The following is a 17131-nucleotide window of genomic DNA, read 5'->3' on the forward strand; positions in this document are numbered from 1 at the left end:
AAGTTTTTAAATAATTAGAATTGTAGTGACCAGGCTGGACTTGCCTTCTTAGCATTCTTCATGGTTATGATTTAAGTATCAAAATTAAGTGTCTCATTCTGTATTTTACAGAAGATAACCTAAGAAATATGGGACCAGTAGATGCTCGAGTATATCTTGAAGAAATGTCTTGGAATGAAGGTTGGAATTATTTTTTTCTCTTGATTACAATCAGGAAAAATATTAGGGACCTCCTATAAGAAAATAACCTTCAAAGGATGTTTGGAAATAACAGCTTGGCTTTCATGTGGGTCTTTTTGTTTGGAATATTTTTGTTTCATTCTAAACTTCAATTATTAATGTCCACTTGTGTGACTCATTTCCAGTTATTTTTCTATCCTAATTAGATGTTAGGTACTTAAGATTTCATATGGTTTTCTTTTTTAAACTACTTTGATTTTTTGTTTACTCTCCATCTGTGTAATAGGGAATATAAAGTCAAAGGAGATAATTTTTTCCATCCTATGTTGACACGTGAGATGAATTCCTATTAGAATATATGTTTATTTTTGTTTCTTTATATGGAATGATAAATTGTCAGAGCAGGGATTTTAATGTTATACATGTTATACTCTTCTACTTGGAGCTTGATGTTTAATCTCCTTTTCTGATTGTGTCTTAAGTGGAAAAAAATCTGTCACTCCCTTTTACCTACCATGAAGTCATATCTTTCTCCCCTTTCCTATTAATAGAATTTAAAAACTTAAATCTAACTTAATTTTCCATTCTTCAGATTAGTTCTGTGAATTGCTCTGGTTAGGTTTTATTAAGTTCCTTTTTTTAAAATGGAAGCCATGAATACCACAATTCCATGTTTCTCTGGGCAAATGAAGAAATCTTACTGTTTTCTAGAATTTTTATATACTCTTAGTCCTATAACTTTATTATTCAGCCTGGGGTACAGATTCCCTGGGGGTTTATAAAAATTTATTAGTAAGTGTGGATAAGTAGAAGATAAACAGCCTGTCCTTTCCGAAACCAAGTTTACTGGAATATTTTTTTAATGGCAAATTCTTAGCTTAGTGCTCTTAGGAAGTTGGGTCACAAAGCTATATTGACTTAGAAGGGGAATCATGTTTTTGCCTATGAGCCACTCTGCTCCTAAACTGCCAAATGAAATCCTGATTTGCAGTGAATGATTGGAAAACTTGAGATTTTGTGTAACTGGGGCTCCCGGGGTTCATGATAGTTTCATCAGAGTAAACAGGAAGAGCTACTGCTGTGAAAATAGAATACACTAGTGACACTGATTTCACTGCTACTTTGTGAAGGGGATAGATTAGAACATGTCGTTTATCAGGGAGACTTGCCCAGCTAAATAATATTTTTTGAAAATACAGTATTGCCAGCTTATCAACCAGTATATGTGTGTGTGTGTGTGTGTGTGTGTGTCCATCTCTTATTGGACAAATTAGTTCTTCTTGTTGTAGTTGATATGACTAATATGTTTTGTTTACTAATAATTCCTGATAATATTAAAACAGTGAAAACTGGTTTTTGTAATTTTTACTTCTTTAGTAAAATTTTAAAAATATAATCAATTTAAGATTTTATTTTAAATTAAGACTATGGATTAGTGTGGTTCAAGCATCTGTTCAGTCAGCAAATATATGGGCTTTTTGATAACAGGTGAAAATGCCAAGACACTGAAAGACATATACAACATGAAATCAAGAATTATCATAAATGTTATTGTCCTTGGTACTCCCTAAAGTAAACTTGACAGTGAAGAAGCTAAAGAAGCATCCCAGCTACAGCCAATGCATCAGTTATAAGCAGCTACAGTTAATCTTAAAAGTATAGGATGTTCTTAGATACTTATTTAAATTAAGGGTTTTTTATCACTGTAAAGATAGAAATAGTCCTTATCCTTATGAGAGAAAATAGCAACAGCTACATGAAGCTATTATTTTTGCAGGAATATTTAAAAACTGGTCATGTGAGTTTTGCAGTTGAATTTGCAATTTGGAATTGTTCTGTGCGATTGCAAAGAGCAGCCTTGGCAGATGAAAGTACATAAAAAGTGTGATCAACTGGACTAGCAAAAGCATTTGATGATTCCTTCATGGGCGTTTTCAGAATAACCTTGGAAGGTGAAGATCCAGAATAGGAGAAAAGTGGATGAAATCCTACATGATAAACATAGCCAAATTATCAGCTTCTGGGTCCCAGGAACAGTAGGAGATGATGCATTTTATTATTCTTAAAAGGCATACCTGAAGAAGAACTGTTGAGAGACTGAAGTTAGCCATTCCCCTTACAGTTAGTCTGTTATACAGCTTGGTTGTTTGGTCTTCATCCAGTGTATTTAAAATTATGATTTCTGTGAAGATATCATTTGAAGTGATAGTAGAATGATTTAAGAAGAAATTTAAAAAGATGTGAGTTTTAGTGAGCATTAGCATTTGGAATCATCTATGACAAAACTCCACAGTAGCCCATGGTGGCCTCTGCATCATTTACCAAGCACATGTCACCTCACATTGTTTCTCAGTGTTCACTGAGGTGGTGAAAAAACAAGAGGGAGATTTAGCTCAAGAAAACCAATGGTTAGAATATGTACATTTTTAGACAATTTAATAATAAAATAGTTAACTTTGAAAGCATGCTCTATTACACATATATGTTGGCTCAGATAGGGAAGATGTTAGTGTTTTAAAATTCAAGATTAAATTATTTTTCTTTATAGAGAGAAAAGACACTGTGGTGAAAAATGAAAAGCAGGATTGTGAATTAATGTTTTCCTTACTGATAAAATAAACATGTAAAGCTGGCTTATTTAATTGCTTGTTTTTCCAAGACCAAAGTTGATTAGAGAACAAATCCAAGGGAGTTGTTTTTTCTTTTTCTTTTCTTTTCTCTTCTTTTCATGGCATATGATGAGATCTAAGTGTTAAAAAATGAAGTTTGAGAATTGAATGAAGATATTTGATTGTAAGAAATCATGTCTTTAGAGATTTAGTTCATTTACCTCTAATTTTTTTTATGACAGTAGTAAAATAATGAGATCAGTAATTACTTTTCTTTGACAGTCACTCCTCAGTGACAGTAAAATGGAATAACCAGTGGATCAGAGATTCTTTCAGCTAAAAGACAAAGTATATCAACTTCCTAGGAAGGTGAAACATGAAGCTTATAAAATTTCCCCCATTCGTAGGCAGAACATTGCACCATATTGCCTCCTTTGGGCATCTCACTTCAGTGATTGTCCTTTTGGTTTCTACATCATTTGTAAACACCAAACAAACAGGTACACACACACAGCCCCCACAGAAAGGACACCATAGTATGTGTGTCTATACATTTAAGTCAGGATTCTTGAAATAGTGTGATACCAGAACAGACAGGATTCAAATGCTGAACCTGATAAACAGTCAAGTCAGCAGTTTTCTCTGAAAGGATACACTGCTGGCAAAGGCACGCTCCTTAACAATAAGACAGGTAGGGCTGTTTCTCTTCTTCCTTCACAGTAATATTTTAGACAACCACATTGTTCAGAAGAATGTAAAATTTACATGAATCTTAAGAAAACAGAAGACTTCAAATAAATTTCATTGGTCACTTCTGAGCATCTGCTCTCCCCTACAGGATCTTTGGTCTGTTGTTTCGTACCCTCAATACATTTCCTCCACAGATAAAGATTTTTTAGTAGATAATTTTTAGAAACACTGCCCCTATATGAGAAATTTTTTCAAGTTCTCATTTAAATATATTTTATATTGACTGATCTTTTTTCTTTTGCAGTTTCTGTGGAATAGGTACATTTTTTTTTAAAAGGTATTAACGAAGTAGTTACATGTGAGCATTTTGTTTTCTTTGCAGATGATCATTCTTTTTCTCTGAGTTGTCGATGTGGTGGAAAATACAGTGTTTCCAAGGATGAAGCAGAAGAAGTGACGCTGATTTCTTGTGATACATGTTCACTAGTTATAGAACTCCTTCATTATCGCTGAGATTGTTCACTAAGTGGAATTCTTTAGTGTATTCAGACACATGGAGGAAAATCTACTCCACCTTTGTCCATTCAAGGAAATGTATAAAGCTGATTTTTAAAAAAAAGGATTCTTTTTTGTCAGCTCTATTATTTGCAGAGAAAATATAAGACTGTCGAAGTCCACCCTAGATTAATAGAAAATTAATTTCATTATTCATATGTATTTACATTTTATATTTACAGATCGCTAAGAAAGGGGGCTTGAATTAAAAATTATATTATATTTAGTGAATTCCCATCTGAGAAGTTGGTGCATTTTCTCCTTGGTACAAAATATAAGAATTTTCCTTTCTTCATGTAAGTGTGTCTCATCTTTTATTGGGTCACAGTATCATCATATTCCTTTATAGTTGCTAAGTTTTTGAAGTAACATATTTCTAGCTGCTAAAGTTATAGGTCTTTGGTACAACTATTATTTCAAATCTCAGGTCATTAGAATTAAGTTAGAATCTTTCTTTGTGAATAACATGTGAGCCTAGCTCTCCCATGATGAAGGCTGGATATGGATATTCATGAGTTATTTCAAAGTTAATAAAGTGAAATGGCAACCGGAGAAAGAAGGAGAGCCTTGGAGTCAGAAAATCGTGGCCACTGCGTTGCTGGTATGATGAAATGGACTTTTTAATGTGTTATTATTGATTATAGTAAAGCTTTTATTTATTTTTCTATATATTTAATATTCTATGGACCGTATGAGTCAGAACTCATTTAAAAAATTTTAAGGAATCCTTTATGGGATCACTGAAACGTTCTTCCTTAATTTCAAATGAGTAAGCCAAGCATGTGACTTAGCAGCTTTTTATTAGGTCAAACTCGTGGTTTATTGTTGGTTTGGACTTCTAAGACTAGTTAGTACTCTGCCTTGTAAATGTAGCTAAAGTATGACGCATATTCAAGAGGAGTAAATTACTTTCCTTATACCTATACAACCAAAAATTTGAAAGTGAGGTTGTTCCAGGTTTTCCCTAAAAATATTTTCATATCAAAATTTAGATGACTTATTTTGGATTACATTTTTATCCATATATTTTGAACAAATATAGCTTGCAGAGTGTGTGTTGCTTATTCTTTACATTTAACAATTAAAAATAAAACTGAATAGCATATAGTTTACTAGTAAGTACATGGTTTCAGTGACAATAATAAATTCACTTTAACAGAAGATAATAATCAAATCAAAAGAATAAATGCTTGCTAATCATCAGAAAATCTGTGGCCATTAGGGCTGTCACGTAGAAATCCAAAATCATTCAGAGGCCAAATCTGTAAAATCAAAATGTGATTGAAGACAGTTAGTAAAGTGATATCATAGCATCATCATATTCCCTTCTTTTTTTCATTCATCCCTTTCTCTATGCCGTCTAATTAAATACTTTCTCCTTATTCTTCAATCAAGAACAGATTTTCTACTTCAAAATAAGACTGTAGAAAGTAAACCTGTATGTGTATGTATTTAACCTCTCAAGTTTGGAACATTCAAACGTTATACTAGAAAATAATATGTGTGTAGTGTGTATATGTTTGTTTTTTCTTTCACTATCGTCAAAGTTAACTGTAAACCTAAGTACTTGAATATAACATCTGCTTAAGTGTAAAAAATCCTGTAAATTATCCAACAGCCCCAAATACTCATGTCTGTTTTTCTCCTAACTGCTTGTGGCAAAAAGGAAAAGCCAGTGAAAACAATAATCTTTACTATTACATTTACTACAACCATGATAAGTGCATTACTCACTATACTTAACTGGGATATCCCTGCATTCCAGCTAGTTGCTAGATTGCTCTTCTGCAAATGCATATTAATATATGCCCTGGGTATGAATATGGTTGGAAAAGTTGTATGAGAGAAAATTAAATTTTTGGAGAGTCAAATTAAAAGCTTCTTATGCTACAACTAATCTGAACTTTATTTTTCAAACAAAAATTATTCTCAATTACCTGTCATAATGGGGGAGTGGTAATGTTTATAGCTATGAAGGCCAACATGTTCATAAAGTGTAGTAGTCATTGCAACAGTTTTATGTCGACTGACAGCCTAAAGATTTCAGTTCTTCTGAAAGAAACTTTTTTTTTCTTTTTTTGGTTTTGTTTTTTTTCCCAGCTCACAGAAGAAAGCCTGCATTTTAAGCAGAAAACAGTAGTACCTTAAAGAAGATACGTCCTCTTATTAGTCCGTATGGAACAGGTCCATAGTACCTGGAATCTGTAGAGTTCTGTAGATTATCACCTTCTAACCACACATGACCCGTTGGCACCTAGAATTATAGAAGAAAGCAGCCCCTTTAAAAGAGAAAAACAAATCCGGGTACTATAAATAAAAAATCATGTCTTTTGGAGGTAGGGAGAAATGTCCTAAAGTTCTCTTTTATAAAATACATTCAAACCCTATAATTTGCATTTTTGCTGTTATTTCTTGCATAATAAAATAACTTTTACTAAATATTAATAAGTAGTATTAATATTTCAACTTTTAAAAAGACCTATCTTTTTTGCCATATGGTTCCCAAACATTAATTTGTTATGCAAACCCCAAACTGAGGTTATACGAGATCAAAACAGTGTGACAGGGTCATTAATTTAATAGACTTCAAAAGCGGTCATTAGGATGCTGACTGAAAATGTGCCCTCCTGTCTCAATAACAGCATAAGCAGGGCAGCCACTCACTCAGCAACATCCTGGGGCCAATACCAAGGCCAGACCTATTAGAATGCTCACGATAAACTAAATGGTAATTGATTGTGACATCAATTACAAATAATCTCATCATTTTATTGGAGTAGGCTTGTCAGAATTCTAATTAAGATCCTTGTTCTGCCTTTGTACAGGCCATATCTTCAGTGCATTATACTTCAATAATGACCATCAAGAACTAGAAGGACCTATTATAAAATCATCAGTTGTAAAATTAATGATGGTGACCTTCTACTAAATGAAAAGATCCCATCTTCTATATGTCCTGTGTATTAACTGGGATATAACAAATTTAAATTTTTACTCAGTGACAATCATAAGTATACTTAGAACAGAACACATTACTTAAAAAAAAGCCCACTGTGATATGAGATATTTGCCCATTAATATCTGTTCAATATAAACTTTAAAAATTACTCTTCAGTAGCAATCTTCAAAATTGCATTTTAAAGTTTCTTTTTTATAGGTATTGTTACCCAAGGAAGTTGAATTATTGACCAGACCAAAATGATCTATGGAAAGGAATTAATTTTCACTATTCTTTTGACTGATTATTACTTGGGAACCTTATGTGAAGAAAAATATTCATATTAGGTTTAATAAGAAATGACCAGTTTTTTAAAATGTCACAAAGTTTTTAAAAACGACGACCTTTTAGAGCAGTTTTAGGTTCACAGCACAACTGAGAGGAAGGTGCAGAGATCTCCCATATACCTCCTGCCCCCACTCATGCACGGCCTCCCCATTACATCCCCACTAGAGTGGCATGTCTGTTACACTGACACCATCATCACCCGAAGTCCCATGGTTTACCTTAGGGTTCACTCTTGGTGTTGTACCTTCTATGAATTTGGACAAATGTATGACATGTATCCACATCACGGTACCATACACAGTATTTTCACTGCCCCCAAAATCCTCTGTGATTTGCCTATTCATTCCCCCCCATCACCCCTGAATTACCTTTTGGAAAAATAAATTTATACAAGCATGTAAAATTTGAATTACACTTTATTTAGAGATTATATAATTTTGGAATGTCTTATATCATGTAGAAATATTAGCCAAAAATGAATCAAGTTAATTATTTTCAGTTAGATACACTTAAATGTTATATCTATTTGTAGAGAAAGGATAAAAGTTTTTTGAAAGAATATCAGATATTGTAAGATCATTAACGTCTACTAGTGGAACTAGTTATAGGTTCTAGGGACAACAGCAAGGTTCATTCCTACCTATATAATAAGTAGATTTATATGTAGTGAAGCATAAGGCTGCTCAAATAGAAAAATGAGTACATCTCAGGTTACAGATGAAAAGAAGAACAAAATAGTGTATTTGGAAAAGCTAAAATAAGTCATTAAATATATTCTGAAGTACTGCCTTGGGAGAAACTACAATGTGAACATCTTTGGTGTCTAAATTTCCATAGTTTTTCCTTAATATGTGTTTGTTCCTGAGTTCTAAAAATAGGTAACATATATGAATAGTTAAATATAATTATAAAGTTAAGGACACCAATAAAAGCAAAGGAGAACAAAATTCAAAAAACTAATAAAGATACTAACAATCCAGGAAGATCTTTTTTTGCCCGTCCGATTGATCCAATATACATTTCCTTACTCCATGAAGCTTTTCCCAATGTTGCCTGCACATACCAAATACTCTAGATTGTTTAAAACACTTAAAGTCTGCCCTACATGGGGCCCTGGATCCTAACATCCTCTTACATGCTTGGCTTTTGTGTATGTCTACTATTTTATGACTGAAAAAGCCAACAGACAATAATCATGTCATGATCTTAAATCTTTACAATACGTAAACCAAAGTTGGAACTCAAATATTTGTTGGTGATTAGTATTAGTATTAGTATTAGTTAAGTAAAGCACAATCACTTTTGTGGCAGTTATGACCTAAGTTTCTTCCAAATTTAGATAAATACAGTGATGAAGTAGTATCTCTGGTATAGTAAAGTTAACAAGAACAGAAAGAAATCTGCTAAGAGAGACCCAGAACATACCACCAGAAACCTTTGGAGGAGTGTGACCCAGGCTGTTCACACCTGGTCCTTGACTGCAAGGGGTAGAACAAAAGGGAGGAACAGTAACACAAACTAGTGTTTATACATACTTTTCTGGTCATTTTAATTTAAACACACACACACATTTGATCCTTAAAACAACCTGTGAAGTACAGTTACTGACATTTTACTAGAAGTAGGTTCAAATATGGAACATGCTACCTCTTACTTATCTGAAGCCCATATATGCTAATACCCATGCATCCATTCATAGCAAAGGAATAACCTTTACATCTTAAGACTTCAATGTTTGATATAAAGTACAGAAACAAGGAAACAGCCTCATCACTGATGTTACCTTTAATAAGAGCTTCTCTATAAATGGGAAAACCTCTGAGTGTGAATCTTAAAATCAAAGCAGTCACCTTTGCTGATCTACCTCTCTATCACTTATTTTCCCAGTAAAAAATTCATTATGTTTGCAGTTACTCCACTTTTGAAACACATACTTATTTTTGATATGGGGTAAGGGTGTACACTTTAAAATCAATTTTAGAGGTATACTTTACAGTAAAATGCGCTCATTTTGTTTCGACACTAGTTTTGAAAAACGTGCACTCCTGTGTAACCACCAACCACAATCAAGATGTAGAACATTACTACTATGCCAAAAAGTTCCCTCCTTTTCCAGTCCACCTCCCACCCCTACACCTCGTCCCAGGCAACTAGTGATCTGTTTCCTGTTTACTAGAGACTAGTTTTACTAAAGTTCATATAAGTGAGATTGCACAGTACATACTATTTTATGTCAGGCTTTTGTTCAGCAGTTTTTAAACGATTAATACATGTTGTATGTATCGGTCATTCATTGCTTTTTACTACTGAGTATATCCCATTGTAAATCACAGTTTCTTTCCGTGAACCTGTTGATGGATATTTGTGTTGTCTGCAATTTTGGGCTGTTACAAATAAAGCACTATGAACGTTCATGTATAAATCTGTTTCTTTTCAGTAAATATGTAGGGGAAGAATTTCTGGGTCATAAGTGTACGCTTAATCTTAAACTTTTCCAAAGTAATTATACCATTTTACACTCCCAACAGCAATGTATGAGCGTTTCTGTTGCTTCACAACCTTGGTATTTTCAATTAAAAAAATTTTTTGCCATTCTAGTAGGCTATTCGTGTCACACTGTGGTTTTCATTTGCATTTCTGATAAGTACTTTTTCTTGTACCTATTAGTGTATCTTTTGTGAAATGTCTATTAAAATATTTTGCCCGTTTTTAAAATGGATTATTCTTATTCATTTTAAAAGCGCTTTATGTATCTTGAGTACAAGTCCTTCGACAGGTATTGCAAATATTTCTTCCCAGTCTGGGATCTTTTCTTTTGCAATTTTTAATCTGCTGTAAAGACCATATAATATATTTTTAGGCTCTAGAAATTTCACTTGGTTCTTTTTTATATTTACCATTTCTCCCTCATTATGTTCATCCTCTAGATCCTTGAAGATATTTATAATTGGTGTTTTAGAGCACATGACTCTTAATTCCATTATCTCTCATTTCTGGATCTATTTTTCTTCTAGTTGTGGGTTACATTTTCCTACTTCTTCACATATCTAATAATTTGTTATTGAGCTGAACATTCATTTGTTGAGTGGATTTTGATCTCTTTAGAGAGCGTTGAATGTTGAGGAGGTCTGTTTGGTTTTTGGAAGGCGGTTAAGTTAGCTGTGGATCAGCTTATTCCTGTCAAGCCTTGTTTTTAAGCTTAAGTTGGGTCTCTCTCACACTGTACTCTAAGGGCTAGTCTAGCCCACTCCTAAGGCGTGATATTCCAGGGTCTCTACGGAATGCTCTAGATATTTAATGAGATCTGTCCACTGTGGCTGGTCAGAACTCAAATGACTCTCAGCCCTGTGTGAGCTCTGGGAATTGCTTGGCTGCTGCCAATAGCTGTTTGGTGCTCAGTCTCTAAATTTCACCATAAGCAGGCACAGTTTAGTGATCAGCACCAAAACCAAGAGAATACTCTATGTAGATTTCTGGAGATCATTCTGTAGCTCTTTTCTCGCCGGTGGTTTGATGCATAAATTCCAACCACTTAAACTTCCCTATACCCTAATCTCTGTCTCTTCAACTCAGCAAGACCACTGTCCTTTGTTTGAATTTCCCTCCTCGCACCTTCTGAAAACTGCTTTAAGGCAGAAGTTAGGGAAAGTATAAGGCTTGCCTTGTTTGTTTCCCTTCTCTCAGGAATCTGTCTTGTACTGCCTGCTGCGCATTGTCTGAAAACTGTTTCACATAGTTTGTCCAGTTTTCTAGTTCTTTTGGCAGGAGGGCAAGTTCAGCCGCAGTTATTCCATAATTGCCAGATGTTCAAAGTATCTAATATTTAAAGTCTTATATTTTTTTTAGCATACCTCATAACAATATGAAGAAAATCCTTTTGGTGAGAACTAAAGTTCTTGATGTAAGTAAAGTGTGCCTTTGGCATCTCTGCCTTGCATCCCCTTCAGTGGCATGCCCTGTGTGTCCTCATTTTACCCTTTCCCTATCAAAATCTCTAGAAAAGATTCGCCAAACTCAGCCTGCAATTATGTATAAGCAGATAAGTTCAGTATGGTATTGCTTGTATCTCAAAATTGGCAACAGTATAAATATTCGTCAGTAGGCAGATGTTAAAGAGTTTATTTACAGAATAGTAGACAGCTAATGGACTGCCATGAATACAGTCAGTGAAAAAAATAAGTTACAGGGCTTACTTAGGTATAATTACTTTTTTAAAAAACCACAAAATTTTGTTTTATGTATTTCAAAATTTACATTTGTGGCCAGTATTAAATAATTTAAAAATATATATATGCACATACACATACATGTGTGTCTTAATATGACTAGCCCTTTCAGTAATACTTGTACTTTTAAAAAATGGAACATTGTCCATCACAATGCAGGTCAGGAAGAGCTTTACTGAATTAAAAAAAAATTTTTTTTTTTGTCTGTGGTAATGTGGTAAGAGTGACCTAACTTCCAATCCGTATAGCAGGCTCTGCTTCTTTGTACAGTACAAGTAAATGACTGCAATCACATAACTGTCACCAGACCTCTGGATAACTAAAATATTAGTCTAGCTAAGAAGTCATTTATTTAAATAAATATAAAGTACAACACATTTTTGGTATGGGTCCAAAATTTAAAACCTGACCTTTCTGGTCAGGGGAGTGAAGTGGAGTAAAGCAAGGAACAGAACAAAAATTTCCCTTCTAACTCAAAACACAGTTGTTGTCTGTTGGATTAACCTACTCGTTATCACTAAATTCAAAATTCAAACCAGATAAGAAAAAAATTCTATAGCAATATTATAATAAAATATTAACATACAAGATTAAAATATATTTTTTAAATGTATTTTTTAAAAGCTGTTATAACTTTCCAATTAAAGTAGAAAAGAACTCAAACACTTAAAAAAATTTATAATAAATGTTTTGCAAATGCCCAAAGATGGAAATCCTAATTCCATGTCTTTGTTCATTACTTCTCATAACCAAAACTTTTAAAAAGTTAATTACTTTTCATCTTTGTATTTTTGGAAATACGCCATGCCAACTTGAATGAATGCATGAGACTGAATAAGAATGTATGAATATATGCTTACAATGAATGCCACCTAGAAATGTTTACTTTTGCTCAAATCTGAATTTTCCCAGGGTCTCAGATGTAACTAGCTTTAGGAATAACTTTTAAAGCATTAAAAGAACCCTTAAATCATTCTTGGTTTTTCCTTTCTACGTCAGAGGTTTACTTCCTGAGCTACGATAAAACCTAATCTCAGGGCAGGACAAAAGAATCAAGCCTCTAGTTCTCAGCCATACTTACTGAAGCCTAGTTAAGTGCCTCCTTTATAGTACAAGCAACAAATGTAATTGCCTCATGGCCTGCGGGTGTCCATTTAACAAAAGCAGCTTTTGGGAACCAACCCACAGGTGTTACCTTTCTTGATTCAAGTGAAATGTGATGAAAGAGTCCACAATATCAAATAACACATTTACTAAACTGTAATCAAACTCACTTATTATTTGATTAAGCAAAGATTATCTAATTAAGAAAAAGTTCTTACTGAAGAGTAAGATATTTGTATGTTTGACCTTTCAAAAGTTTCAAAAAACAGAAAATCCTAATAACAGACTGATTTTTAACTAACTCTTTGTTTGCCAGATATTTTAAAATGTATAATCAGCAAAGGCAGGGTATGCACTGGCCCTATTATTGCTCATGCCTCCTTAATGGTTCTTCTAAAATGACCGAATGTAAAGGAAATAATAATTATTAAAGAAACAAACAAAAATCATAAAGGTAATAGGAGAGGGCAAAGTTTTTGGAATCCTTTTCTGAAATGATTATCTTTTCCTTTTCCTGAAATATACAGGAAAAGGAGAGGCATACACACCTTAGGAAAGCAATCAGATAAAGACTTGGGTTTTTTGGTTTTTGTGGGTTTTTTTTTTTTTTTGGCAAAAGCAAACGGAAGTGGTATATCAACAACACTGTAAAGTATTTCATTTTCCACATGTATTCTAAAGATTTTGTTTTGTGTCTCACAGAATGATGAATGTAAAATATAAAATGCATAATTTCCCTGCCCAGGAAAAAAGTCCATATGATGAATGTACATTCATAACATGTCATTTTAGTTTAACAATACCCAAATAATTGTTATTTATGTTACTATCTTTCAGGTAAGCAGAATCGAGTCAAATTAGTATACCATTATGTGGTTAATGCATATTCTGCTTAATCATGGCTTATATAACCAAAACATAGTCATGGTAAGATGCTATGCACACAAACTACTGGAGAGAATACTTGCAAAATGAGATCATTTATTAATTATATAGTTCTAAAAGAACTTCATAAAGCCCAGTATTTGTATGACTCCTGCAATGGTAGTAAATAATTGTTGGAGTTTATCTTCCTATATACACCAACAAAACTATAGATAAAGACATATATGTCAAAAAGTGAAGCATTAAATCCCCTGAGAGAAAATCAAGTAGAAAGGTTTTTAAGAACACAAAGCTGAGAAAACATTATTAATCTTTAACTTTGAAAAAGGGGGCTGTCTCAAGCGTCAGTTATGGGTACCTTTGAAAGCAAAACTCAAGGAACAGTCTAATACTCTATTTTTACTGACATTCTCCTTGCCAGAACTTTTTGCCCACATTTGTCTCCCTGAGTAGAATATCTGGAGTCATAAGGGAGGTGCTCCCAAAGGCTAGATGCATGACAAAGGGATTAACATTTATAAGGACCAGCAAGGAACAGTTAACGCACTGATTATCAGTAGATCCTATCTCTATGCAGTCCTGCTTCTTTTTCTTCCCATTTAAATTCTGACTTATTACTAACCTATCCCACATCATTCCCGGGGACTGTTATTGCCTTTCCCTACTTAAAATGGTGCCACCTTAGGTTCATTGCCAATTATCATTAAAGAGGAATTTACGCCAAAGTTCTAGTAAGCTACACCTACAGCACTGTGGTGAGGGTGTGTGTGATGGGGGATGCTTTTAACTAAAGGTTCTCTTTTATTATTGAGTATCTCCCTGCTGAGTGGGTTTAGAGCTTAGTCTAAGACTTGACTTGCTCATTCTCATAGCTATTGCAAGCAAGCTAAGCTCCTTCATCTTCTCCTAAGTACTCAGTACCTCCGTCCAGCCTGAATAGGAATTTCTGACGGGCTGTTTAGTATGGTGGTTAGGGTTACAGTCCACAGAGCCACAGTCCTGAGTTCAAATTGTAGCTCTGCCACTTACTCGTTAATCACCTTGGACAGGTTATTTAAACCTCATCTAAAAAACTGGGACTAATGAATGCCTTACAGAAACATTCTGAAAACCAAATAACACATAAAGCTCCTGGCACCCAGTAAGCACTCACTAAATATTAGCTCTTGTTATTAACAGTTGCTCCAGCTGCTGGATGAATGATGCCTGCCGGGCTTTCTTTGTTCCTGGTTTCTTAGGCAGTCTACCCAGTTCTCTGCAAAGTGAACTGTGCTTTGCAATTTCACTTCAGTTATGTTTTTGGTCTTTTTCTTTTACATTGTATTCAATTATATAGTTCTGGTACTAGCCAAGACTTTGAATTAAATCCAGTATAATTAAAAATGTACATTAATTGTGAATAGATGCCATATTAATTATGCCAACTGATTTAATGAAATTCAGTTTTTAAGACCAAATCATCCAAATGTAGCAAAGACTAACATTTTTATTCTTTTAACAGGCATCTTTTTCAAGCAATGTTTATTAAATATCAAATGCCTAAGCAATTCCTATGGAGCGTTTACTTCTTCAGGACCGTCTACCAACTTGTCAGAAGGCAGAGGAAGGGGGAAAAGTGTTGGGATTGAAGCTAGTAAACAGGCCTTTCCATCCCAGCGATCTAATACTAACATCTCAATCCTACAGATTTCTTTTTCCTAGGACAATGGATTATTTGGTCTCTGACTTCTTTTTTGTTCTATTTGTAACAAGGTTACCTGCTGTTTTTGGATTAGTATTTAAGAGAAGTTCCTTATATTCTCATTTCAAGACTATGTCTGTACTCTCATTTCAATATAGCCTGATGTACACTCTGGTTCTCATGTTCCAAAAGATGAGCCTAACTTAATGAAACACAGGTATCTGAAAGAGTGGTAGAAAATAGCGGTAAATATGTAAATAATGACTTTTCTCACGTTCTCAGAAAAAGTCTAAATAGTAAATCAGATGCCTACTATACAGAATATGTGCTAATAGGTTTCCACCAAATTTTTGATTCCTGAGACTTCAAATAATTCTTCCCAGTCAAAACTCATCCCTATTTGGATTTATTCCTATAGATGAATCTCTGTAGCACTTTTCAATTTCTTATGGACCAGTGCATAACTGCATCATATAGAGATTGGCTAAAAAACTGATTTATACCTGAAATGGTACTAGAAATAAAAGATCAGTAGTAGAAAACAGTCCATACTCAAAAAAATAAAGGATTAAAATATATGGATCTTTTTGTACCTGATATTACTAGTATCTTAAAAAAAAAAGCATTGTATTGCATGATTTTCTTTGATAGACACTTCTCCTACTTGCATTTTATTTATCAAAACCAAAACTCCAATGCCCCATACGCTGGAAGTTATTTAGAATGATGTCTAGCTTTGTGAATACAAAGTTGCAAATTAGGCAGGTAGATGACAGATGACATTTTTTGTGATGATGTAAGATACGAAGAGAATAGCTGAAGACCTTTAAAAAGTGAGGTTGATCTCAGGGGGCTGAGAGCATCAAAACACTGTTTTGACTAAGAGATCATGAAAATATACTGTGGACATCAAGGAGGGAATAGTAGAGCACCCAAACATCATTCTGGGAAAGAATGTGTTTTCTTCCCACTTCCTATAATTTCATTGCCATTGTATTCATTTAAAGTACAATCTATCATAGACTTATTATACAGGCTTCTAGACTACTCCAAAACTGAGTATATCTTCTCTCCATTTCCCAAATTAACATCTCCCTCAGAACCCCCTTTTTTTAAAAAATTTTATTTATTTTTGGCTGCATTGGGTCTTCATTGCTGTGCGTGGGCTTTCTCCAGTTGCGGCGAGTGGGGGCTACTCTTCGTTGCGGTGCGCGGGCTTCTCATTGTGGTGACTTCTCTTGTTGCGGAGCATGGGCTCTAAGCGTGCGGGCTTCAGTAGTTGCAGCACACAGGCTCAGCAGTTGTGGCACGCAGGCCCGAGAGCGCATGGGCTTCAGTAGTTGCGGCACGTGGGCTCAGTATTTGTGGCGCTCAGGCTCAGTAGTTGTGGCACACGGGCTTAGTTGTTCTGCAGCACGTGGGATCTTCCCGGACCAGGGGTCGAACCCGTGTCCCCTGCACTGGCAGGCGGGCTCTTAACCACTGCTCCATCAGAGAAGTCCAGATCCCTTATTTTAATGCACCACCTACCCCTATTGCTAGAGCCAGAAACTTGGGTCAGTCTTACGACTTTCAATTCCATTTCTTCCAACATCCAATCCTGTCTAGATATTCCCTTAATCTTTCTCCAAACTTTGTGCTGCTTTCCATTCTTCATGTTATTATCTCAATTATGTCTTACAGCCTATTTATTAACTGGTCTCCCTGCCTCTGGCCTCTCCTACTCCAACCATCCTCTACTATTCTATACTAAATATCAGGGTGCTCTTTTAAAAGCTAAGTCTGGTAATGTTACTCCCAGGAATTCCCTGGGGGTCCAGTGGTTAGGACTCCACATTTCCACTGCAGGGGGCACAGGTTTGATCCCTGGTTAGGGAACTAAAATCCCACAACGCGTGATGTGGACACGGGCGGA

General features: G+C 34.6%; 2 protein-coding genes across 7 annotated transcripts in view; one reads left to right on the plus strand and one right to left on the minus strand.

Moving 5' to 3' along the window:
* The window catches only part of DNAJC24 (DnaJ heat shock protein family (Hsp40) member C24), a 63992-nt gene extending 59663 nt beyond the window's left edge, over window positions 1–4329 (plus strand). For 2 of the 3 annotated variants that reach the window (XM_024118745.2, XM_024118746.3), the window contains exons 4-5: window positions 112–180; window positions 3862–4329. In XM_024118745.2, coding sequence (XP_023974513.1) covers window positions 112–180; window positions 3862–3992 — 200 coding nt within the window. In that variant the 3' untranslated portion in view covers window positions 3993–4329. The remainder of the gene's footprint in view (window positions 1–111; window positions 181–3861) is intronic. The other variant, XM_055091473.1, reaches the window with a different exon arrangement.
* Window positions 4330–5128: 799 nt separating this feature from the next.
* The window catches only part of IMMP1L (inner mitochondrial membrane peptidase subunit 1), a 74279-nt gene continuing 62276 nt past the window's right edge, over window positions 5129–17131 (minus strand). For 2 of the 4 annotated variants that reach the window (XM_007117523.2, XM_007117521.3), the window contains exons 7-8: window positions 6178–6288; window positions 5129–5296 (exon numbers count right to left, since the gene is read on the minus strand). In XM_007117523.2, the coding sequence (XP_007117585.1) occupies window positions 5228–5296; window positions 6178–6288 (180 nt within the window). In that variant the 3' untranslated portion in view covers window positions 5129–5227. Of the gene's footprint in view, window positions 5297–6177; window positions 6289–6528; window positions 8799–17131 lie in introns of those variants that run through there. The other 2 variants (XR_003683600.2, XM_028501124.2) reach the window with 2 other exon arrangements.

The sequence above is a fragment of the Physeter macrocephalus genome, chromosome 16 (genome assembly GCF_002837175.3).
Source record: "Physeter macrocephalus isolate SW-GA chromosome 16, ASM283717v5, whole genome shotgun sequence".
NCBI lineage: Eukaryota > Metazoa > Chordata > Mammalia > Artiodactyla > Physeteridae > Physeter > Physeter macrocephalus.